This window comes from Pseudorasbora parva, chromosome 3, assembly GCF_024679245.1.
Source record: "Pseudorasbora parva isolate DD20220531a chromosome 3, ASM2467924v1, whole genome shotgun sequence".
Lineage (NCBI taxonomy): Eukaryota > Metazoa > Chordata > Actinopteri > Cypriniformes > Gobionidae > Pseudorasbora > Pseudorasbora parva.
The window spans coordinates 24,213,062-24,241,009 of NC_090174.1; the positions used below are offsets into that span (position 1 = coordinate 24,213,062).

At 36.5% G+C, this 27,948-nt stretch overlaps 1 protein-coding gene across 3 annotated transcripts in view; it reads left to right on the plus strand.

The window, feature by feature from the left end:
* The window catches only part of arb2a (ARB2 cotranscriptional regulator A), a 264,254-nt gene that overhangs the window by 181,438 nt on the left and 54,868 nt on the right, over nt 1-27,948 (plus strand). For all 3 annotated transcript variants that reach the window (XM_067438216.1, XM_067438214.1, XM_067438215.1), the window contains exon 10: nt 8,221-8,305. In XM_067438216.1, coding sequence (XP_067294317.1) covers nt 8,221-8,305 — 85 coding nt within the window. The remainder of the gene's footprint in view (nt 1-8,220; nt 8,306-27,948) is intronic.

Genomic DNA, 27,948 nt, shown 5'->3' on the forward strand with positions numbered 1-27,948 from the left:
TTCATCATGTCTCAAAGTCAAGTCAAGTCATCTTCAATTATATAGCGCTTTACAATACAGATTATTCCAAAGCAGCTTTACAGTGAGAATAGGAAATTAATGTTTTGATGGTACAGCGGCTCTAGTCCAGCTATTAACTTAGGGGCCGCTTACACGACAGGTTAAAAAGTGCAAGTTTTTGAAAACGATACCGTTATCATCTCTGTGTAAAACGTGAATCTGTGAAAACGGTTAGTCTATAGGCATGTACTTTTGAATGCGTAATTACTTGGCGTGCATAGTACAGCATCTTTAGTCGTTTTTATAGATCCATGTGAATGGAATTATTTGGAAAACTTTTTATTCTGAAAAAAAATCTTTGTCCGAAATGAATTACAGTGTTGTTAGTGTACATAAAAAAACGCATAAATATAAAATATTAAAGACTTTATACTGTACATATGCACACACTCACAAGTACTGCCATACATTGAGGAAACCAAAATATTAATTTGTCCGAGGGCCTAATTAACACAGATGAGGTGGAGCATTTTATTTAATTGATTTTCAGATCTCATTCATCCCAATAATTGAAGCCAGAGGCTAGACTCTCACTTTAGGAATGTTAAAGTCACTTTCAATCCTTTCGTGTCAACCGTTAACCCCCTAATCTTTTTTTTTTTACTCCTGCAGGAATTGGGAGCCGAAGTTGTGTAAAGGCGTTTGGCTTTCCCACTGCCTGTATCTCCTTCGTAGACCTGTCTTTAATCAGGGTCATGGCCCTATCCCCTTCCATTGTAACGTCCATAGCAATCATGATTTGGACATTATTCAGGTTTGAGATCACTGTTTCTGGCCAGGCAGGCATCTCTGTAGGGGTTTGTCGGAGGTGATGCTCCGTTCTTCGCACAATCGTGAGTTCTTTCGTGCAGGGGGTGGTAATTCCCCCTTTCCTCCTGAGGGAGGTGGAGATGGAAGGATGAGAGCCGAGAATTGGAGGGATTTTCAGGACGAGAGCGCAGTAGGACAGGTGATGTGGCGATAATGGGTCAGACTAAGGGCATGCGAGGGAGAGAGAGGGGGAAGGGAAGACTTGGGAAAGACAGACATAAACAGAGCTACCTGAAGGAGAGTCCCTCGGGAAGCAGCGGCATATACTGAAGGGGAAGAAACAGGGAGAGAAAATCTCTTAGGATATAGAGAGAGAAGAGAGAAGCAGGGTGAATAAATATCCATTGTCCATGAGAGAACCTAGCTGGAAAGCTGTAGTGATGGAAAGAGAAAATGACACACAAGCCAAAAATATGAACACAACATGCTATTACGTACTAGTAGAGAAAGAGAGGCTTCACACAAAAGCATAACAGCAGACACCTACTCTCATCTGCTCTGTAAAACACATAAAGTACATATATTTTGAGTCACAAGTATTAATAAATGTGAATTAAATCCACATTAAAAACCCACTTTAGACTAACAGAATTGTTGGCCAACTAGTCAAACACAGTTTCGTGAATAACAAATTGAGCAATGTTTTTGAAATGTGGGTTTGAGTTCCCAGGTGGAAATTACATTAAAAAGGTAATATTCCTCCATTCAGACTCATTTGAATAAATCTTGCATACATGATCCAGACAAAAATCTTTTTTTTTCTAGTATTTTCTGTAATCTAGTAAAAACAGTGTGCAGGGTGCTAGAGCACACAGGGCCTTAGAGTTATACACTTGTATATACAAAATACATTTATAACCTAAGAATAAAAAATAAAAACATGCCTTTTTACAGCTCAGACAACATATACTTATGTTTATCACTTTTAGCAGTGATTTATGTAACTTCAAAAGGTTTCCTGTAAAATGACACAAAATTTAGTTTTTAGACCACTGCATGTGTGTATGGGGGGCTTTTCAATTTGGATACGCCAAATGGTACCTGAGAAATTTAGTGTAAATAAGTTACTTTGTGTAAAACAAATTCCAAAGTGATGCATAATTCAGAAAGTAGAGACTCAACACTTTCAAATGTTGCAGATGAGGTCAGAGGTCCATTTAAAGTGTAACGTATATACTCGATGATTTCATTCCGGACCCTGTACAGGGTCTGCAGAGTCTAAGAGGAGCTAATCTTTTTACATTTGTTGATTGTCACTGTTCTTGAGGTTAGTGTGTTAAGTGTTGAGTCAAGTAGTGATGGGATTGCTTAGCTGGGTCTTCAGGCTATGCCATCAGTTAATTTACCTCACCTGCCGATTATTCGTCATTCGTTCTTTTGTCACATAACATCCCCATAAGTTGAATCTATGCAGTCTGTACCAGATACAGAATTGATTAGTTCACCTCTTTAGTCTTCGGGTTTGAGTCGTTCGTTCTTTTGTCACGTAACAAAATTGTATGTTGTTATTATATATAGATATAATTGTTTTATCAAAGTGATTCTACCCCTCATATATGGAGAACATTTAAAGCATTAACCAACTCTTTACCACATTCTCAGTGTTATGGAAAATAACCATCGTGACAGAAATTCACAAATGTATACATTTTAAGAAATAAAAAAGCTACAATTTAAGACAAGAAATGCATCATATAACTGTAAAAGTTTGTAAGAAAGTTTGGGAATTATTAACTAATTTCTGTATCCTATATGGCTGTCATGTCAAGTGACAAAAGAGCGAAAGAATCAGATGTTTAATAACAACCTGAAGGATGTTGCCCATGCGCGGTCAACAAAAAAGGAATGAATCTCTCTGAAACTTGCTCATGATCGAATCATTACTAGAGTCAAGTCACTTTTATTTATACACTCAACTTTACTAGGTACGCCTGTTCAACTGCTCATTAAAGGGATAGTTAACCCCCCCAAAAAATACCCCATGATTCACTCACCCTCAAGCCATCCTAGGTATGACGTTCTTCTTTCAGACGAATACAACTGGAGTTATATTAAAAAACGCCCTGGCTAATCCAAGCATTATAATGGCAGTGAATGGCAGGCCATATTTTTGGGTGAGTTTTCTTTTAACACTTCTAAGGAGCCAATCGCATGGCAGCAGATTAATGCATTTAGACTGATTTACTAAAAAGATTTTCTAAATTTCAAACTTAGCATTAGATTGGGGAAGAAAGGAGATATTTAGTAACTTTTAACGTGGCATGGTTGTTGGGGATTTTCACGCACACAACCATCTTTAGGGTTTACAGAGAATGCACTTTTGTAATACAGATTATTTCAAAGCAGCTTTACACTGATAAACATGAAGATAATGATGAATGATGCAAACATAATTCAATTCTGCTCTAAAGCAGCTCTAGAAAAAAGACCATAGTGTCATTATTATATAGTGACATATAAAAGAGTTGACAAAACAAACTGCATCCCTTCAGAGCCATTTGAATAAATCTTGCATTCAACATGACACAGACAAACTTCTTTTTTCTACTATTTTCTGGAACTTAGTGGAAACAGCCCAAACGGTCTGCAGGGTCCTAGGGCCTGAGTTACACACTTTCAAAAATGAATTTATTAAAAAAATATATCAAAGCGCCTACTTTTTGGGGGGGTTATTACAGCTTACAAAACATATACTTTTGTTTTTGCTTTTGTTTATCACTTTTACCAGTGTTTTTTGTAACTTCAAAGAGTTTCCTGTAAAATGACACCAACATTTTGAACTTAGATCACTGTATGTGTGTATGGGAAGCTTTTCAATTTGAGTAGGCCAAATCCAGGCGGAAATCCCCAAAAATGGTCCCGGAGTTTAAGCGGATAAGGCACAGAGATGCTTAATAAGTGTGTGCAGGTAGGAGAGAGCTCTCTCAGCGGAGTCCAACACCTGTCTTCCGTTTACCTTCTCTAACTCGGCCATTAGGAGAGTGCTTAGAGTCCCACCATGCTTCAGCACCCCTTCTCCCAGTCCAGAGGAGCCGGGAATACCACAACCATATGGCCTTGATTAATGCTGATGGGCCTTGCCGTAGACTATTATCGCTCATTTGTGTCCGTTTGTCGTTTTTCATTTTGTGCGGCTTCAGCTGGTATGGGACTGGGATGTTGCGTAAATGGTTTGTGTGATGGCTGTTCCCATACACATCTATCGCAGAGCATTGAAAAACACACCCGGATCATTTTATTTTGTCTGCTGTACATATTATTATATTAAAACACAAGGTATACCTATAATTTGTATCAGAACGCTAACAGTATCAGTATGCTCACAGCTCATTATCTATAAGTCCAATAGTAATAGTCTTGAAATGTATTTTTGAAGGCTGTGGATTTGTTGCTTCTGTTGATGGCTGGCATGAAGGCACGTTAAAGGGGATGAAATTAGAGATGCTGCTACTAAAGCACTGCGTACAGCACAGAATCTGAAATATTTAATGAATTACACTGTAAAAAAATACATATTCAATAAGTTATGACAATATATCTTTTTACGTTGCTTTAACTTATCAAAATAATTTAATTAATGTTCTACTTTTTTATGTTGTACAAAATTACATTTTTAAGTCAGTTTAACTTGATTTAAAGTAACATCCTAGTCGACTGTATTTTTTTAAGGAAGCAATTTTTTTTTACAGTGTAGTTCACGCCAAAATGTAAATGTTTATCAGCAACATTTTAAAGAATGTTTCAAACGTTTTAGCCCATCCAGTGAAAGTCATATAGGGTCCAAAACTAAAATATTGTATAATATATACCCCAATGACTTTTATTGTAAGGATAAATACTTCTATTTGTGTTTGTTATATGTAAATACAAGTATGGTCTTTTTTGTTCCTCAGATGACAGAAAGCCATACAGGTCATACTTGAAGATGAGTAAATGATGATAAAAATGTGGTTTTGGGATGGAGTAACTCTTTAAACTAAAATAAAATTAGAAACAAATCCAGATAAACTGGATCTTGACCCATCCGTAATTGTGTTATTGACTTTCTTTACCGGTATCCCACTTATTTTACAATGCAGAAGTAAGCTATATCCTGTGCGAGACTTCAGATTCATTAACTGCTATGGGCAAATAACCAAAACAATAACAATGTGCAAACGGTAAAACTATTCACGCTACGAGCCAGTGCTTTTGATGAATGTTTTTGATAGCTGGAAGCGGCTGACACCAGAATCCTTGCACATTCAAGTTAAAAATGGCCGCACCTAATCTTACATTCAAAATAAGGTAGATATGTATATGTTTAGTCACCTTGACTGCAGCACCAGAAATGGAGAAAATTTTGCCCTAAAGGGAGAACAGATGCTTAAATTAAAGTCTCTTTTCCTCTATTTGACTACAAACAAAAGACTTAAAGCGTATTTGTTCATATCCAATTTGTCTAATTAATTCTTGGCTTTTACTTGTATTATCAGACACTTCTATTAAATGCTTTTTTTTAGCTAAAGGGCCATATTATGAGGATATATAAGGATTACATTGTCATTTTTTATGCTATTAAAGGCACAAGCCATCAGATTTCTCAAAGAGATTGGAGCACTTCCAAGAGCTCGACCCATCTCTTCTATCCCAAAAAATCCTTCCACCATTCTTGCAGTTTTATCTGTTCTTTTAAAGCGATGTCATCCTCTTACATAGTGGCCTTGGCCTTCTGTTTCATCTAAAACTCATCCTAGTGCATCAGCCAGCCCTGACAAATCTGTTGAAGCCTCTTCCCACCCCCCGCCTCTTTGCCACTCACTCTGGCTGGGACTCCGGTCTTTGAAATTCCTGCCCTTGCTTCCAGCCCAGCTGACATCTTTCTCCAGACGGCATGAATTAAGATTGTACAATAAGACACTTGATGCAGCAGTCAGGGAGCGCTCCTCTCACTGGCCCGGCTCCATGGTGCACAACTAGGGCAGCAGGAATTCTAAAAATACACAATGCACGCCTGTTCATTCCAATGGCAGTTGTCTTCTCCCCCAACCCAGGCACGCAGGCGATTGACAGGATTAAGAGAGGAGAATAAAGACAAGAGAAATGAGAGGAGAACTCCAGAGCCATGGCACAGGGCACCCCCCTCCCCCTTTTTTTTTTTTTTTGACTTTGTGTCATATAGTATATGTAAGGAGAAAATGCCAAAATTTGTATCATGCAATATGTAAGGAGGAAATGCCAAAATAAGGGACAGCTTATCGACTACATAGCCCAGCAGTAACAGAGTTTGAAACTGTCCCATGCTTAAAAAAAGATAAATGTATATTTTTATTCAGCATCAAATTGAGCAGAAGTGACAGTACAGACTTTTACATTGTTTGAAAAATATATAGTTCAAAAATAGGATGTTCTTTGGAGCTTTCTATTCATCAAATAATGTATCGGTTCCCACAAAAATATTAAGCAGCACAACTATGTCCAAGATAATAAGAAAAGTTTATTGAGCAGCAAATCAGTATATTAGAATGATTTCTGAAGGATCATGTGACACTGAAGACTAGAGTTACGGCTGCTGAAAATTCAGCTTTGTTATCATCACAGCAAATAAATAGTTGAACAAGAATAAAAGCCTACATTTTATCTATTAATCATATAAAGCAATCATAATTTAATAATAATCATTTAATTAATAATAATAATTTGTTCGATTTATATAGCTCTTTTCAAGGCACTCAAAGCGCTTTACATTGAAGGGGGGATTCTCCTCAACCACCACCATCATGGTTCTTCAGAAAATTTGGACTTAACCGCTCAATACATATGGATTAGTTTTACGATCTCTTTGTGAACTTTTTGAAGCGTCAAAATGGTAGTTGCGTAGCTGTGAACGGAGCGACAGAAATCTCTCTGATTTCATTATAAAGATCTTCATTTGTGTTCCAAAGGTGAAGGAAAGTCTGGATCGTTTTGAAACGACATGAGGGGGAGTCGGGGAACCATCCCTTTAAAATGAAAATACAAAAATACTATTTCAAATTAAAGCTGCAATATTGTGAAATATTATTACACATGCAAATATTATCGCATTTTTTCATCAAATACTGTAAATGCAGCTTTTTTTCAAAAGCATAAAATATTTCTTACCCCACACATTTGAATCATTGTATAATCATTGTAATAAATGGCCTTGTGGCTTATTGCTGTCTTTATTTGTGCATCTCAGTTTGTGTCTGATGTGTGTTTTCTTTATCCACTTCCTGTTGGTAGTATTTGCATTATTGTTAATGTTTACACTTTTGTCATCCACTGGATCCCAAAGTCCACTCTAGACCAATAACAACCCTTTCACAACCACTATCACACCAGACTTCAGAATAGTGTTGATTTTTGAATTGATTTATCATTACACACATTATTATGAGTTAACCAAAGTTGCCTTGATCAAAAAGAATGATGGAGCTAAAAATCGAATTCCTGTGCTTTCCAATATATACCCCTGCCTGTAAGCCAAATCCACACTCACTCCCATACAGGGTCCCAGTTGGGTGGGAGTGTGGTGACCCCTGGGGTGATGCAGGGCTCAGAGGTGAAGGAGGTTGACAGGCTGAGGTGTGATGTGACCTGGGGCTCTGTCATGTGTGTGCTTATGTATGCGAGTGCCTTTTGTGGGGTGTCTGGGGTGGTTGAATCGTCCGCTCTGTCAGGGGAGGTTGTCTTGGGAGTTGGTTGAGGGTTGGACAGCTTTGTATTGTGGGTATCTGTCTGTCTTTCTGTCCACATTTGTGTGGACGGGTGGGTCACAGTCCCCTTGGCAGTGGTAATGGCTGACAGTGCTATGTCTGCGAAAGTAAACAACCCTAGATAAGCAGCGCTTCACAAGGACGCCAGCTGCAATACACTAATCTCGTTTGAATTTCTGTCTTCTATTCAGCTCGTTTTATCTTATCTCCAGACCCCGCTTTTCCATGCATGCCTTTGTAACTTTTTTCAACTCTGCACCCCACCTAAACAATACGATTGTTTCCATAATGCACGTTCTGCCTGCATGTACGAAGTGAAAACATAGCAGGCAGTATTAACTTAAGGGTTTGATGATTTTCTAAAAGCAAACATGCCTAATTAAACTTGTTTTAGCTCAAGACAAATGCTCTGGATTGAAAAGTAAGTCGAGAGATGGTCTCTCAGGAACCGGGCTGATGGCATTTCGAGGTTGGCGAGGTCACTAGGCCAAGCAAACACCCCTCGGAGGGCCACCAGCGATGTCCCCGCTCCTTCCCAACAAAAACAGTCGAAACTGTCACTGTGGCATGTCTCTAAGGTAACTAATTGCTTGCTCCTGTCTCCCTCCCCCTCCTTTTTGCTCTCTCACAGCACTGCTGTAACTGGGTGTCGAGTCCTGAGCCCCTGGATACTCTGGTGGACCCCATGCTCAATGACTGCCCTCGTGTTTCAGCAGGTAAGCAACCACATCTTTACTCATTGGTAACCAAACCGGTGTTCAAAGGGTGTCCAATCCTTCTTCTGGAAGGCCACTATCATGCAGGGTTTAGCTCAAATCCTAATTAAACACATCTGAACCAGTTAATCAAGGTCTCCAGGTTCAGCACAAACTTTCAGGCAAGTGTGTCGGGGCAGGTTGGAGCTGAACTCTGCAGAACATGGTCTCTCCAGGAGCAGGATTGGACACCACTGCTTTAGGACATCATATAGCATCAAAAGAAAAGTTTGCCAGCTCGAATGGTTCGCTAATTTTAATAGCCCCCTATGGATGGAATTGGACAACATTTGGTGTGTGTGTGTATATATATATATATATATATATATATATATATATATATATATATATATATATTTTTTTTTTTTTTTTTTTTTTTATCCAAGGCTCACAAACCCTGGTACACACACACACACACACACACACACACACACACACACACACACACACACGTGTTTGATGTACCATGGTTTGTTAGCTTTGGACGTTGCATTCAAAAGATATCAAATGGTAATCGTGGACCATAACATTTGAAAATACTCCAAAAAAATGTGTAAGATGGTATTGAGTAGGGGTGTGCAGCAGAGACACTATCTGTATCTCTGACTGGCGAATTATTTTCCAGATAAACTTAAACACTTATTTCTGAGAGATGCACAGAGATGGCAATACGGCTGTTTGATCTGTGCTCTTGCCACGCTCATTTCACTCATAGAGTTTACACGCATTTGTGTGTCATATTTTACACGGTGTAAAATATTTCAATAGACATATCAAATAGTAGGAAATGTGTAAAATGTAGTATTTTAATTGATATTACTCCTAATCTGATTTCTGAGAGGCGTGAAGAGATGGCAATGCGGCCATTGATTTGCAATTATTGTGCTCCTTTTTTATTCATAGAGTTTACACTCATTCACTTCACACTCTCATTATAGCATAGTGATTGTAGAGTTCTATATAGCTATAATATTGTACTGGCTTACCTGTTATCCAGCAAACACGAGAAGTGTGTGCTGAATATTTTTGGAATATTATTAGGTAGAATTTGTTATTCATTTTGAAGCCATTAGGACAGGTCACAATGTTCACACTACTACAGGTCACACTACTCCATGACTGACTACACTCTCAGAAAAAAGGTACAAAAGCGGCCACTTGGATGGTACCCTTCTTCAAAAAGGTTTAAATATGTACCATTTAGGTACTAATATGTACACTTTTGGAACCAATATGTACCTTTGAGGGTCTAATATGCACTCTGTAGGTACAAAGGTGTACCTTTGGAAAGGTACCGCCCCAGTGACAGCTTTTGTACCTTTTTGCTGAGAGTTGATTAGTGGTTGTCTAGTTTTTCTCATGTTTTTATTGTTTATTTTGTTTCTTTTCTTGTTTGGCAGTTTGCACAATAAATCAATCATAAAATGTCTTATCCTGCACTGTTTTTCTTTTAAAAATTGTCTCGAGACCCTTGTTCCAATCTGTTGAATCTCATTGAGCTGTTTTTGAATACAGGAATGTGTTTTATGTCAACATCCTCTAGAGAAACATATTCATCAGGGTCAGGTGAACTCAAAACTAGTCGACTTATTCAATGCTTCCTTAAAACAAATTAGTTGGCAAGTCACATGCTGTATTGTTGTAATCTGAACATGTAGGCATTCAACATAAAGTCATTGATTTATACTATAAAGGCCACAACCTTTGAAATCCTTGTTTTTCTTATTTTTTATTAAATATGTGTAGTTTAATCATGAATAAATGTTTTCAAATACTTTAGTTTGTCCTTCTGGCCTTGGTTGTTTTTAGTATTTTGAGGCGTGCCCTCAATTCCAGATTACAGCTATAATCTATAATCCAGAGCAGGGAGATGATGAGGTTGACCTGACCATCACCCCTACACTAAAGAGATGAAGAGCTGCCCATACTTTGACTCTGCTTCATGAGGTGGTATTGCTGCCTGCCAGTATTATACAGTGTCATTTGATATTTTCACTTGTGCTTTTTGAGGTAGGACAATACTGCCCTGATTTTACTGTAATCTGGATTTGGGGCGAGGGTGGGTTGGGTATTATCCAAGTGAACCATCATTGAACTATGCCAACTTTTGTATTTGTGCATGGCATTTCTTCCAAGATCAAATGAGCATGCTTTTTACCCATCTTCTACAGTTTTGGGGAGCTGTGATACAACAAGATCTTGTTTTGAGTGTCCCTTGAGTGTTACAATTATTATTATTCCCCAGATCAATGCCAGCCTCAGTTATGGTGTTACTGTTGAGAGGTAAAAAAAACCCCATAAAAATACCATAAAAATATAATAAAACACCATAAAAATATAATAAAAGAGCAATAATATTTTGTCATCATAAGCAAGATTTGTCTCTGACCAATTAACTTGGGCTTGATGGTTTAATTATCTGACTGTTACCATTAATGTTAGCGCAAGAAATAGGGGTTCAGGGCAGTGACTTTGATTTAATTAGTGTTTTCTTTTTTCTTTTTTTCCAGTATCCATCACAGATAATTTGACCCTTTTGCCTTAGCCCACCAGACATTTTTAATTAAAACTGCCATTTTCAGTCCAAATTCACAAAAGTATAGTGTGTGTGTGTGTGTGTGTGTGTGTGTGTGTGTGTGTGTGTGTGTGTGTGTGTGTGTGTGTGTGTGTGTGTGTGTGTGTGTGTGTGTGTGTGTGTGTGTGTGTGTGTGTGTGTGTGTGTGTGTGTGTGTGTGTGTGTGTGTGTGTGTGTGTGTGTGTGTTTCTGTCCGTGTCCTTGTAAACCCTTCGTTATGGGGACAAAATGTCCCCACATGAATGGCAATATACAAAACCCATGCCCTTATGGGGAAATGTTTTGGTCCCCATGAGGAAAACAGCTTATAAAGCATAATAAATTATGTTTTTTTGAAAATGTAAAACATAAGTTTTCTGTAATGGGTAGGTTTAGGGTTATGGTTAGTGTTTAGGTTTAGCCTCACCAAAACATTTTAGGTTTACATTAATTATCTTAAGAAATATTCTATACCAGTCAAACGTTTGGACTCACATACTAATTAAAATATTAATTAATTAATTGGTTAATTAATTTCATATATATATATATATATATATATATATATATATATATATATATATATATATATATATATATATATATATATATATATATATATATATATATATATATATATATATATATATTACTTTATTTATGACAAATACTTTTCCTATGTAGAGACAATTTACATTTGGATCACAAGCTTTTTTTAGATCGCCATAAACAAAGTTATCTTTTATTCAAAAATTCACAAAAATCTAACTTCTCTTCAGTTCAGCCACACATCTTCTATAGGGTTCAGGTCAGGAAACTGGGACGGTCATGGGAGAAGCTTCATTTTGTGCTCAGGCACACATTTGTGTGTTGATTTGGATGTTTGTTTTGGATCGTTGTCCTGATGGGAGATCCAGCCACGGCCCATTATACGATTTCTAGCAGAATCCATCAGGTTTTGATTTTTTATCTTTTGGTATTTGCTAAAATCCATGATACCATGTAGCCTATATGAACAAGATGTCCAGGACCTCCAGCAAAAAAAAAAAAAAAAAAAAAAGGTCCACATCAAAGATCCAGCTGTATTTTTAGCCGTGGCATGGGTTTCTTTTTATCCCTGTTTGCACCAAACCCATCTGGTAGATTTGCTGCCAAAAAGCTATTTTATAGTTTCATCTGACCACAGAACCAGGTCCCATTTGACTTTCCAGTCGTGTCTGACCACTGAATATGCTGATGTTTGTTTATGGATGAGCGAGGAGGATTTGTCTTGAATCCCTCCCAAACAACATGTGGTGATGTAGGGGTTGTTTGATTTATTTATTTTTTTAGGCTTTCTGACCCCAAGACTCAGCTCATCTCTGCGATTCTCCATCTGTGGTCCTTGGAGAGTCTTTTGTGCACTCAAACGTTCCTCCTCACCGTGCATTAGGACAATATACACACACGTCCTCTTTCAGGCATATTTGTAACATCTTTAGTTAAATGGACGTCTTAATTATTGCCCTGATGGTGGAAATGGGGATTTTCAATGCGTTAGCTATTTTCCTACCGCCACTTTCTATTTTGTGAAGCTCAACAATCTTTTGCTGCACATCAGAACTATATGCTTTGGTTTCACACATTATGATAAATGATTAAGGGAATTAGGCTTTTATGCCTCCTTATAGTTATACTCCTGTGAAACAAGACATCATACCTGGACAATTTCATGTTCCTCGTCACTCTGGTGTGCTAAAAAAATTAAATATTGATGTAAATATACTTCAGAGAGATTTTACTCATTTAAAATTCTAGGGGTACCAACAATTGAGGCCAACGTGTATTAGAGAAAAGCATTTATTTCATAATGTGATTTACCCCCCATTTTCAATGATTTTACTTAAATTAAAGGTTAGATTTTTGTGAATTATTTTAATAAAAGATCAAAAGGTAAAACAATGCAGAATATTTGTTTACATATATAATATATAGCATTAGCTGTGCATCTTGTTCGCCAGTCATTCGAACTAAGTCACCTGTGAGGACACGCATTGCAGTCATTAACAAATATCATAGAAGCCGAACCATGGGTTGTTAATGCACTAAACTTGTTTCTAGCCACTTGTATTAAGCAGATGCTATTTCAGTATATTGTTTGATTTAGATTTTATTATTAGTTACCAATTTAACTGCAAAACCACAGCATCGACATTACCTCAATGTCTGGCATCTAATCAAACTACTTGACCGTATATTTGTTTAAGGCAAAGTTTGTTTTTGGACCTTTTTTTAATTATAGTTAAGTAAATATTTATTAAGCTGTTTCCATCCCGCCAGCAGATCCCCACAATGAAGTTGATTTTAGGTTTTACGCGTGATTCCCCCACACTGTCCTTTTTACACTGCGTGTGGCTGGTTTCATGATAGCTATGCTGGCTTCACTTGTGCAGGTGGGTGATGGCAAGACATCGAGAAGCTCGTCTGTTACACTTCATCATCTATGAAACCATGCTGGTACCAGCTTATCATGCTGGTATTTTGTATGCTCGTGTGTGTGGATATATGCTCATGTGTGTTTGGAAAGGGGAGGTCTTCTGACATCTCTGTTTTTTTGTTCCCAACGTGATAAAACTTGGAGCCTCTTCCCACCCGCCTGGATTTTTCCCTTTATTTTTTGTCTCCTCCCCCCCTTTCCCCCCTCGTTCAAAAGGAATCTTCAGTGGAAGGTCAGTGAGCCTCAGCATTGGCAGAGCTCGGGGAGACTGGCAGCATTTTATCAGTTAGCGCCACACTAAAGCCAGTTGAAATATGCAGATAAACTGGAACAAATCTCCTGAAAAGCCCCCTGGTCCGCCAGTGCTGGGTGAGGGGAGTTGAGCCTTATGCCCACACTGACCCACAGTCAGACGCTCTAGGTGCAGAAGCCAATTGCCAGCACAACTGAACTGAACAGTAGAGAAAGCCTAGACAAGCATTTGGATGGATTACAAACAGAAACAATGCCAATGTCGGGCTACTGTGTGTGTGTGTCTGTGTGCGTGTGTGCTTGTGCTTGTGCGTGTGCGCGTGTTCGTGCGTGTGTGTGAGTGAGCAAGAGAGAGTGTGTGAGAGATTTCTGTCCCCAAAGGGCTGAATCTTAAACCTGTGATGTGTGTATCATATTTTAAACCCGAGTGCAACATGATATTAGTTTAAAGGGGCGGTCACACCGCACTTTTTTTTGTTTCGTTCACCTCCATTCATAAGCACACAAAACCAAGAGAGAGGTTATGTAAGTATATGAAAATCATTATTTTCTTACGCTGCATGCAAAGTTAAAGTTTTGTAAACGCTGACCTGACTAATTTTGATAAACCTTTGAATTTTCATAAACCTCATTGATGAATTTTGGTTATTGCTTTGCAGTTAGGTTTAGACAAATGTTAAACTCAGATTCCGTTTTTTATATTTATTGTATAATTATGCATTATGCAGATAAACTGGAACAAATCTCCTGAAAAGCCCCCTGGTCCCCTAGCATTTACTATTATATCAACTTTTTAATCAAGATGACTTTTTTGAAATTGATCAAAAGTGACAGTAAAGACATGTAGTGTTACAAAATATTTGTATTTCAAATGCTCTTCTTTTGAACGTTTAAACAAAAGTATCACGTTTTCCACAACAAATATTAAGCAGCACAACTCAACATTGATAATTATAAGCAAAAAATCAGCATATTAGAATGATTTCTAAAGGAGCATGTGACACTGAATGATACTGAAAAATAGTAATGATAATGATACTTCTAGTAATGATACTGAAAATTAGTAATGCTAATGATACTGAAAATTAGTAATGATAATGATACTGAAAATTAGTAATGATAATGATACTGAAAATTAGTAATGATAATGATACTTCTAGTAATGATACTGAAAATTAATAATGATAATGATACTGAAAATTAGTAATGATAATGATACTGAAAATTAGTAATGATAATGATACTGAAAATTAGTAATGATAATGATACTTCTAGTAATGATACTGAAAATTAGTAATGCTAATGATACTGAAAATTAGTAATGATAATGATACTGAAAATTAGTAATGATAATGATACTGAAAATTAGTAATGATAATGATACTGAAAATTAGTAATGATAATGATACTTCTAGTAATGATACTGAAAATTAGTAATGATAATGATACTGAAAATTAGTAATGATAATGATACTGAAAATTAGTAATGCTAATGATACTGAAAATTAGTAATGCTAATGATACTGAAAATTAGTAATGCTAATGATACTGAAAATTAGTAATGATAATGATACTTCTAGTAATGATACTGAAAATTAGTAATGATAATGATACTTCTAGTAATGATACTGAAAATTAGTAATGATAATTATACTGAAAATTAGTAATGATAATTATACTGAAAATTAGTAATGATAATTATACTGAAAATTAGTAATGATAATTATACTGAAAATTAGTAATGATAATGATACTGAAAATTAGTAATGCTAATGATACTGAAAATTAGTAATGCTAATGATACTGAAAATTAGTAATGATAATGATACTGAAAATTAGTAATGCTAATGATACTGAAAATTAGTAATGCTAATGATACTGAAAATTAGTAATGATAATGATACTTCTAGTAATGATACTGAAAATTAGTAATGATAATGATACTTCTAGTAATGATACTGAAAATTAGTAATGATAATTATACTGAAAATTAGTAATGATAATTATACTGAAAATTAGTAATGATAATTATACTGAAAATTAGTAATGATAATTATACTGAAAATTAGTAATGCTAATGATACTGAAAATTAGTAATGCTAATGATACTGAAAATTAGTAATGCTAATGATACTGAAAATTAGTAATGATAATGATACTTCTAGTAATGATACTGAAAATTAGTAATGATAATGATACTTCTAGTAATGATACTGAAAATTAGTAATGCTAATGATACTGAAAATTAGTAATGATAATGATACTGAAAATTAGTAATGATAATGATACTTCTAGTAATGATACTGAAAATTCAGCTTTGACTTTTAGCATTTGTAAATGTTGAAATAGAAAACTCTTATTTTATATTTTGTTATATTTTTTGTTTTTTGGGAATGTAAAAAAATGCAGAATGTTTTTTGTGATGGGTAGGGTTAGTGTAAAGGGATAGAATATACGGTTTGTACATAAAAACTATCACGTCTATGGAGAGTTCCCACAAAGATAATGAACCAGACAGTGTGGTATGGGACAGAGAGTTGGAGAAAGAGAGGTTATTGAACTAAATAAATGTAATTATATGTAATTAAATATAATTGTGTGTGTATATATATATATATATATATACATACACACACACACACACACACCTGCTAATGCTGTATATAGGGCAGGGTTTACAGTAACTTATCCAATTATTTTTTTTAATATAATAATTTAAACAGTTACTGTGATTGATAACTTGTTTTCATATAATAAAATAGTTAAGAAATGCTCCCTTCTTGAGATGCAACATACTGATGCAACTACAGTTTTTTAATACTTGTTAATACTTGAACATATGATATTTTATTCTAAAGATTTCTAAAGAACAGTTTATCAATATATTTGGTATGTAAATTAATTAATTAAATAAACATTTACCAATTGCCCTGGAGTGGAACATCTTACCACCCAGTTGCTTATATTCATTGTCCAAAATCATTTTGACAGTTTAAAAAATAGTGTGCACACCCTTTATTTGTAAAAAATAAATACATAAAAAATGAACTCATATGTGACCTTTAATGAGCCTTGAAATATCTCACATTAACATCTCACTCAGATCTAACACGCGCTGCGACTCCTCAGCTCCTCAAGTATGTGGCGGTTACATCTCTGGAACCTCTGATCACTCGCGGTTTTGCCTCATGCCGTTCCTGTTATATCTGAGTGTTTGAAACACAGGCTCTCTTTTGCGTTACCTGGGTTAAGATGAGATTACTCATTGCTATAACCGATCATTAATTACAAAGAGAACTGTGTCCAGTATGTAAACAGTGATTAATTGTTAACAAAAGTTAGTTAATGCGTACCTGAACTGTAATTATCTGTTCTGCACCACTACAAGAATCCCAACACAGGTGGGTAATTAACCCTAATTGCATTTACAATGTGAGGATCACAAGAGCAGAGAATAACTTTAAAAAATAAGCCTCCTTTGATGTAGGACTAGATATTTGTCAGTTGATTTATTCACATACTCTCTCTCTTTTTTTTGTCTTTTTTTTTGTCTCATTATGTCTTTTTGTCTTTTTCACCTTTCATGGTTTGAAGCGGAGTTCTTTTTAAATCGCCTTTGTTTCAACTTCACGAGCAAGACCCTGAAACAAAGTAATGCAGTTTTAATGGGATTTAGCTGCATGTATTACATGAAAAAAAGTCTGATTTGAACATTCTATGAATTGTTGCTAACTTCATCTTAGCTCTCCTCAAACGTCCTAATAAAGATGTTTGATTGAAACTGTTGGCATGCAGTCGCTTGGCCCGTTTGTGTAAGTTCACTGGTGCATATTGCTGACGTATACAATGTCAGTGGTCCATGTATTTTGCTCAATGGAGAGTCAGTGGCGCATGTTGCATTCAGTCTATAGACTAGCTTTATTCAGTGGTCCACAGGGCCCAGTGTCTCTATGTCATTGAATGCCTTTGAGCATGTACCCCTGATGCAGCAAAATCCACTTGTTTGATCTTCCATTGTGAATGACAGATCTTTACTTGTTGTACTTTCCCACCCTCCTTTCAAGTGGATGCTGGTTCTGGTCTGAAAATTCATGAACTTGAACTTTGGGACTTTTTTTATTCAGCACATTTTTGTGAGTAGCTCGCAAACAATTGGCTGTCTTAAAGGGATAGTTCACCCCAAAATGAAAATGACCCCATAGTTTACTCACCCTCAAGCCATCCTATAGGTGGATATGACATTCTTCTTTCATTCTGCTCACTTATATTAAAAAATGCCCTAGCTTTTCCAAGCATTATAATGGCAGGCGTAAATTTGGAGCCTAAAACAGTGCATCCATCCATTATAAAAGTAATCCACTCGGTTCTGGGGGGTTAATAAATGCAGTCTGAAGTGAATCAATGGGTTTGTGTTAGAAAATGATCCATATTTAAAACTTTATAAAGTTAAATATCTAGCCTCTGGCAGACCTCCATCCATGTTCAACTTATGAAAAAAAAAATATAACGCGTCTCACAGTTCAAAACACTTACACTACATCTCCACGTCATCATTGAGCCAGGTACGCTTTTTCTGTAAGTTGAACATGGAAAGGCGACCTGGCGGAAGCTACATATGTTACTTTATAACGTGTAACATATGGATATTGGATATAAATATATGAATATGGATATAAATATGGAACAAAAACCCATCGATTCACTTTAGAAGGCCTTTATTAACCCTCCAGAGCCAGGTGGATTACTATTATAATGTATGGATGCACTTTTTTATGCTTCAAATTTTGGGCTCCCATTGACTGCCATTATAATGCTTGGAAGAGCCAGGAATTAAAAAAAAAATATATATATATATTTTTTTTTTTTAATTCAGTAAATTTATGTATATATATATGTATATATGTATATATATATATATATATATATATATATATATATATATATATATATATATATATATATATATATATATGTATAAATATTGGTTTTAGTCTTAAAGAAGATTGTCATACACCTAGGATGGATTGAAGGTGAGTAAATCATGGGGTAATTTTTATTTTTGGGTTATCTAACCCTTTTAGGCAATCATTCTACTCATTCAGGCAAATATTTTGATTTTGAGAATTGTTGTTCACATCCCTTGGTGGGAATTGCCATTGTTTGCCATCTGGATCTAAATGTTCCTAATATGAACATTACAGCGATTTTAATAATCAGTGATTTGTAATTTAGCAGATATTAATTTTAAAGCAATTTAATCTCGTGTTGTTTGTTTCACTTTTTTTACTAACAAAGACATGTACAAAGTGGCGCTATCATCTGCTGTGGATGTTTTGCAGGAGATACAAAAAATATAAGCCACTCACTGAAGTCAATTTCCTCCGAGACAAGCAGCAATAAGAAATGCATGCTATAACAAAATAATGGGCAAATTAAAGGAATATTCTGGGTTCAATATCTACTACATTTGTGGCATAATATTGATTACCACAAACATCATTTCAACTCGTCTCTTGCTTTCTTAAGTAAATAAAATAAATAAATAAAGGTTATTATAAGGCACTTACAGGGGAAGTGAATGGGGCCTTTTTTCTCTTTTTAGAAGGATGTATTTTAAAATAGGTACAGCTTGTAATTTTTAAAGCACTTACACTATTCCTTCTATTAAAAGTGTTATTCGAGATATAAAGCTGTTTAAATCTTTAAGATTGTCATGGCAATGTTAAAGTGGAAAAAATTTAATATAATTACACACATCATTTTTTCACATGTTACAAAATCATCTTTGAAATAATGAGTATTTTAATGTTAGAGATTATCCCCTTTCACTTCCATTATAAGTCTCTTACTGTAACCCAGATTTTGGATTTTTGAAGAAGAAATTTTTATGATCTGCATTATGAGGAAAAAAACTATACCACAATATGTAATTTTTTATGCAGCTAGAGGTCAGTTATTTAAAACAAAGGCGTATCTTGATGACTCCTCTTTTGCAAAAAAAAATGTTTAAAAAAAAAAAAAACTAAAAAAAACTTATTATGCTGCTGAGGACCGCTTCTTCTTTTCTCAGTCATGCTTATGTGGGGTGACACTGTTTTATCATATTAGACACTTGTTGCACACTGCAGTAAGTTAGATGGATATTAGGCATGGTAAAACATAAAAAAAAACAAGATTCAAAAAGACTAACGATTAGACTAATGATTTGTTTTCTGATGATGAATGTAACCAAAGAGTTGCTCACCTTTCTAAAAAAAAAAACCACATGATATATTAAAGCATCTTTGGTGTTTCCATGGTTTCTCTGAAATAAAACTGGAAATCGAGGGTGAGGCGGGTATGATGTCTTTGATAGGCAACAAGCGGACACGGCCCATGTCCTGGTTAAAATTGCTTATTTCTCTGGATTTAAAAAATCTTGGAAATATTTGAGATAATGTAAGTACACAAGCCAACAAAATCTTGAACCCACTTTGTCTTTAACTACTATGTACTAACATTTAAATTGCCCATTTGATACAATGCACTTATTGTGTACATGCATGTTTTTACATTGTACTTATATTGTTTAAAATGACCTAAATGTAATTACATCTTTAATTAATTTCTGTAATTACATTTAAAGTTACACTTTTGACCCATCCTTTACACCTAACCCTAAACTTACCCACACCACCACATCTGTCCCTAACTTTACCCATATCTCACCTCAATATCAGCAGAAGTGTTTTGCAATACAATATGAACATTATATGAAAGTACATAGTACTTATTTTTTTATGTAAGTACATAGTTATGGCCACCTAATATAAAGTGGGGCCACATTTATTATTTCCATTTAAATTAATGTGCTTTTAATATGTATTTGTATATATGTAAACAAATATGGAGATCTGTTGTCGTTCTCCCTTCTATTTTACCAGAGAACCCACAAGGAAAGTATCAAGTTGTTATCAATACACATATTGACACTATACCACAGTGCAGCGACTCCCTGTGTTTCCTTTTTCTCAATTTCATGCTCTTTTTATAAGTCCCATTGGTGGAGCAGAATGAAAGTTTGATGGCGTTTTTGTGCAGTCGACTATAATTTTCCACGGCTGCTCTCCCTTGTCGGGGATCAGAAGACATGGCCTTCATTTTCTATTCCTCTTCAAAAATGTCTTTTTTATTCCTCTTTAAAGCATAAACATCTTTGATCCGTTTGCTTCACGGGATGAGTGGCAGGGCCTGACCCACTTGGCTCTTGGCTTTATGTAATGAGCCCTCCGATTAAAGAGCGCGCCATGCGGGAACATTGTGCTGTATGAGGAGTTTTATGTCATCTCATCCCACGCTCGCTGTTTGCCTGTCTGTCCCTCTTCTTACACCCTCGGACATTTTGTCAATCTTGAGATGGGATCACATAGCAAACAAGAGGCAAGTTGTTGTACTGTAGCATACGTCGATGTTGCATATGGTCAAAAACAAATATTGAAACAAATTCTAACCATGATATGATGATTTTTTTCATATTACTTATACTGTTTAGTAGCCTGACGTGGTCATACTCAATTCTATTCAGAATATGAGTCTGATACTGCGCCATTGGGCTGTGATTATAGGGTGTGCTTCAACCGAACCAGGAAAGGCATCAATTGGATGACCTACAACCAATCAGAGCAACGAAGCGATGCATTACATTAGTTGTCAAATGTCAACAGAGCTCAACTACACTGTGTTGCAAAGTCCGTGTTTTTGTTTTTGTTTTTTTTCTGCGGGTTGTTTTCCATGTCCGCTTGCTGAAGCGACTATTATGTGATGTATACTCCCATGACTGCAAATTTTAGCAGGCAACTTTGCAAAAATATCACATTTTACCCCCCAAACGGCATTTTCCAACTGACATATTTCAAGTCTTTTATTGTTTTAATACTGATGATTTTGGCACACAGCTCATGAAAACCCAAAATTCTCAAAAATCTCAAAAAATTAGCATATCATGAAAAGGTTCTCTAAACGAGCTATTAACCTAATCATCTGAATCAACGAATTAACTCTAAACACCTGCAAAAGATTCCTGAGGCTTTTAAAAACTCCCAGCCTGGTTCATTACTCAAAACCGCAATCATGGGTAAGACAGCCGACCTGACTGCTGTCCAGAAGGCCATCATTGACACCCTCAAGCGAGAGGGTAAGACACGGAAAGAAATTCCTGAACGAATAGGCTGTTCCCCGAGTGCTGTATCAAGGCACCTCAGTGGGAAGTCTGTGGGAAGGAAAAAGTGTGGCAAAAATCGCTGCACAGCGAGAAGAGGTGACCGGACCCTGAGGAAGATTGTGGAGAAGGACCGATTCCAGACCTTGGGGGACCTGCGGAAGCAGTGGACTGAGTCTGGAGTAGAAACATCCAGAGTCACCGTGCACAGGCGTGTGCAGGAAATGGGCTACAGGTGCCGCATTCCCCAGGTCAAGCCACTTTTGGGATACAGAGAAGCAGCACTGGACTGTTGCTAAGTGGTCCAAAGTACTTTTTTCGGATGAAAGCAAATTTTGCACGTCATTCGGAAATCAAGGTGCCAGAGTCTGGAGGAAGACTGGGGAGAAGGAAATGCCAAAATGACTGAAGTCCAGTGTCAAGTACCCACAGTCAGTGATGGTCTGGGGTGCCATGTCAGTTGCTGGTGTTGGTCCACTGTGTTTTATCAAGGGCAGGGTCAATGCAGCTAGCTATCAGGAGATCGCCTGCTCACAGTGCCAAAACCACTGGTAAATAGTTTACTGACCATGGTATTACTGTGCTCAATTGGCCTGCCAACTCTCCTGACCTGAACCCCATAGAGAATCTGTGGGATATTGTGAAGAGAAAGTTGAGAGACGCAAGACCCAACACTCTGGATGAGCTTAAGGCCGCTATCGAAGCATCCTGGGCCTCCATAACACCTCAGCAGTGCCACAGGCTGATCGCCTCATGCCACGCCGCATTGAAGCAGTCATTTCTGCAAAAGGATTCCCGACCAATTATTGAGTGCATAACTGAACATAATTATTTGAAGGTTGACTTTTTTGTATTAAAAACACTTTTCTTTTATTGGTCGGATGAAATATGCAATTTTTTTGAGATAGGAATTTTGGGTTTTCATGAGCTGTATGCCAAAATCATCAGTATTAAAACAATAAAAGATCTGAAATATTTCAGTTGGTGTGCAATGAATCTAAAATATATGAAAGTTTAATTTTTATCATTACATTATGGAAAATAATGAATTTTTATCACACACTAATTTTTTGAGAAGGACCTGTACAAACAATCTCTCGTTTAGGATTTGCACAAATATAATCCAAGCGCCTTTGATGACGTGGATGATTACATTACTGTTTATCATCTGTCCGTCATTGTCTAAAGCCCACCCTGATGATTTCATAAGTCCGAACAGTTTCTGTTTGGGCATAATCACTCCTCTATGGATCAACTCCAGACCGAACCGCCCGAGCTCAAATGTTGTGGGGCGGGGCTGAGTTTGGCTGTCATCCAGGCTAACTGTTTAGATGTCAAGGCTAAAATCACATGATGTTCATCAGCTAAAACAATTGTTTGTTTTGCCATGTACTACCTCTACTTAAAACTAAACTAAAAAAAATCTATTGCTTTCACATACTTGGGTTTGAAGGTACATATATGTTTTTTATTAATTAAATTGCACCCTTTTGCATACTAGGCCTCATTGTAGTTTCAGTTTATTTAGATGAATTGTGAAGCTTTAGTAGGAGAGGAGATTTGTGAGATTTAAAGAGAATTGTGCGTCTATCCTCTTGTCTATCCAACAAACACTGTTTGTTGGATAAACAAGCGTCTCTGTCTATATTAAACTTGCTAAGTATGTTAAGACCGAAATGTCATCCATATGTCCTCCCTAGGGTCTTCACCACAGTCCAGATCAGACCTTGACATATCCTATGAAATAACTTGGGTTTCTCTTAATCCCGATCGCAACTGATCCATAACAGCTTTACTGTTGTGAGGTGATCTTCCACCAGATCACAGTCAGTTAGCATTGATCACTGTCCGCTAACCATCGATAATTGCAACCTTTTATGTAGTTGAAGATTCATTTATCAGAGGATTGAATCAGCGTACGTCTTTGCTGTTTACGTTTAGAATTTGAAGTAAAAAACCCTTCGACTGTAAGCCGTGAATGGTGCGTTCGCGTCCCTTTTCAAGGCAGAAATCAATATGCTGTGCATGTGTCCCCGTGGGAGAATGGAAGACACATTTCGTCTCTTTGTGTGTGTGGCATAGTGTACTGTCATAATGAGTCTATAGGGTAGACTCATTTTATCTAGGCTATTGTGATTGAAGCCTTAGCTGTCGGAGGTAAAAAGCTTTCCATCCTTTAACATCCCCAGTCTTTTCTTTTACAACAACCCTGCTCTCAGCTTTGCCACAGACCATTTATTTATGTAATCATACATTTTGTTTAAAATAGAGACTAGTTGCTGAGCCACATGGGTCAAGTTGGACATGTAGTTTTTGTATCCATTTCTTATTTCCTTTCTACTTTCACAAAAGGTACAGCAAATAAATCTCACATAATTCATAGGGAATTATTACATTTTGTAATTTTGTCACTTGAACACATTTTTACTTCTAAGAATTATTTGCAAAGTCTGTTTCCTATCCTCACATTCCATCTGGGCTTTATTCGTCATGCTTTAAAGTGTGGGATGAGCTGGTGCAAATTGAAAGAGTTCAACAGGGTTCAATGGAAAATGGAACAAAGTTCTGCCACATCAAGCATTTTGTAATCACATTATCATCCCAGACTTGACCATGAGGGCTTCTGCGGATGACCGCATATTAGAGGCCAACATTTGCCCCTCAACTACTGTTAACCAGTGAAGAGGCAATGTCGGCAGTGTCTGTTCTGGATTTGATTTATGTTTGAGATTCTGGTAGAGGGTAGGTGCTAAACTAGAATGTGATTTAACTTAATAAATATTTTCTTTCAGTGGCTTTGATTGTGTTTTCATATCATGAGGAGTATGCCATTTGCAAACCATGTTTTTGTCTAAAATGCTCATTAAACATTTGTATCTTTAAATGAATTATGAAACAACACTTCAGGCAATGGTAGATCAGAATTTCTAGAATGAATTGTAAAAAAAAAAAAAAAAACGAACTCAGTATTTTTTGTTACTGTTTTTGTTGCTTTTAAATGATTTACAAAAACATATTGTTGAGTGAATGATGAGTTGAAAAGTCAATGAGTGTCCACACTTTTGTTTATCATATCTCGGGTCTTTAGTGACCCGTCATTCATTAATCTCCTCCGCATTCATTTTTTGAAGTTAGACATTAACCTTAGTATTTTTCTGCACAACAGTAATTTAACATTTGATGACTGAATAAGTGCGGTTCATCTTTATTCCACAATGATGAAGTGACGTTTCATAAATAGTTAGCGCAGAAAAAAAATGAATAGGAAGTATCATCATCAGCAAAACTGGCTCAGTGAATGATAAGTACTGAACGCAATCAAATATTAGTGCATCTGTCACTTGATGGTGGTTCTGGTGAAGAAGCTGTCAGCGATCAAAATATATATTTTGAGGATAGTTTTGAGAATATGTTTGAGATGGCGAACATGAGCCAGATGCTGAATGTACTGGGAAATGAACTCTGATGAGGACAGCGATGATGGGATAAAACATCTGCTCGAACTGAACCCCTTTCAAACTCCAAAAGATAACAAAATATGCTCTTCTGTAATTATTTCTCTAATATCTGTAGAGGTGAGGTAGAGATTCATCCGTGTTAGATATAGATTTGGGTCACTAAAGACCCAAATATGCAGTAATGATTTGCTAAACATGAATGCATTTAAGGGTTAAACCCAAGCTTCTTTACACAGTAGTGTACATGTTATTGAACACCATGCTTTATCATAAAGTCAGACAGAGGGCAGTGACAGCTTAGAAGCTGGGGACATGGATCTCATTGAGCCATATGGTGAATCCTATAGCTAAAGAAGAGGATTAAACCTAGACCCTTAACCCTGCAGATGGACAGCAATCACGTACATCCATTGGTATCAAACTCTATCATTTTGATTATGATGTATAAATGCTGCATTACAACAGAAATTACAATTCAGATTCCAAAGATTGCTTTTTTTTAATTGTAGAGTTGTGCTAGATGGGGGACAACCCTCTGCCCCTTCAGTGAACTTTTAGGAGGTTAATCAGGGTAAGACCTGATCATCAGATTGTTTCCTATGTTTTTCTTCAGGATTTGCTGCTAGTTACTCCCAGAGCTGTGAGACACTATATATATCATTAGCGTTCAAGCTATGGCTTGAGGGAAAGGATTAGGAGTTTTCTCTCCAACATTGAACCTGTTACACGTGAAAACAAACACTCTCATGGAAACACAAGGGGCGAGTGAAATGGAAGGGGGAAAAACTGCATTGGACAGCAAATTACATACTCAATACAATTTGCTGCTTTGACGTGGTGTTGCTTGGTTATTGTCTCACGGTGCACATCAGCAAATATGAATGTCCTGCAATGCATACAAACTAGCATTGCTTAGCAACAATTTAAAGGGACCGTTCAGGCAAAAATTTTAATTCTGGCATTATCTGCTCACCCTCATTTGTTCTCAAAAAAAAAAAAAAAAAAAAAAAACTGAAAGAAAATAAGCAAAAGAAGATATTTTTTGAATAATGTTCTTGTCACTCTTTTCCCTTTAATTACAATAAACTAAAGTTTTTAAGTTTAAGAATGCAGCAGCACCATAACCGTTGTTTTGCATAAAACAACTGAATTTAGGTACCCTGGACACCAGCTGTACTTGTCACCGCCCACAACATTTGAGGCCGGGAAGTTCAGTCTGGACATTCTCTGTTGTGTAGCAACTATGCTCGAAATCGAGCTGTTCAGACCAATCTAATTATCAGGGTGGGCTATATATGACGATGGACAGATGATAAGCAGTAACATCAGCATTCACGTCACTAAAGAGCGCTTGCTTTGAATTTGTTGTATTTCTTGTTCGTATATGCATTTGCTTTTACTATTTCTTTCCTGGTTCGGTTAAAAGATGACCCATAATGACAGCCCAATGGAGCGTTATCTGACTCATATTCTGACTAGAATCTCAGTATGACCACATGAGGCTAAAATTTAAGTTGTTATTTACTGAAAACCTTCCCCTCCAAAGTCAGCAGGAATGAAAATTCTAGAAAACAATGTTCCAAATGCATTTTATTGACCTTATTGTGAATGATTCAAATGTGCATGTTTTTTTTTTTCTTTCCACCAATAATATTTCGTCTGCTTAAATCCTGCCGTTTTTTTTTTTTTTTTTTTTTTTTCACTATCACCTACATTTTATTCTTTGTCAGTAATATGTATCTCTCGGATGTGCATTACAGTACAGAAGAAAATATATGTTGCTAGTTTTGTTTCATCCCAACTTTAACTCAAGAACCGTTCCAGTTGAATCACAGTCAGTGAGTCGATTTGAGTAAACAAATCATTCAGGCTGGTTTTGTGAACTTGATCACCCAATTCCTTGAATGAATCATTGAAGAATCTGACGTTGTTACCTCAGATTTTCAGAATTATGATACTTTCTTGTTGCCTTTAGAATATCCACAAGACGTCTCTTGCTTGAAATCTTCATTCATTGTAATTGTATGAAAACGACCAGTAAATTCTATAGTATTCTTTTTTTGAATATTTTACTGGAAAAAAAAAGTAGTTTGCATTATACATATTTTGATGCATGTTTCTGCTTTCTAGTAGTTGCATCAGAGTGTCAGGTATTTAAAAACAAACAAACACAAAAAAAAAATCCTTTAAAAAATGAATACAGTATTATGTCGAAGTGATCTTGCCCAGCCGTCTTTGAGCTCTCCCAGCACAAAGTTAACATTGACAAATCTGTTGATCCGCAGTGGGTTTGTTAGCACTCAGATGCACAGAAGACAGTGTGGGAGAACTCCTTATTATCAGCAGCAGTCTGCTTCTATCAGTCCATCAGCGCAAATAAATGGCTCACTGACGAGCCCCTGCCACGCCGCGCAACACAACTGTCAACATCTACTCACTCCTTTCTGACAGGGGCCCCATCTGAGGATATTAGACTTATTATTTCCATTTTTTTTCCCTTTCACATCCTCCTGCAACAGCTCTCCCCCTTTTGCCTCAGAAGAGATGTGCTATGAGTGCGTTTCATGCAACCAATTTATTACATTTGGAGACTAATGGGGCGCTTTGCTTTGACAGCTTTTGATAAGGGAGGGTGAGAAGTCTCTGTTTCTGCCGAGGGTTATGGGA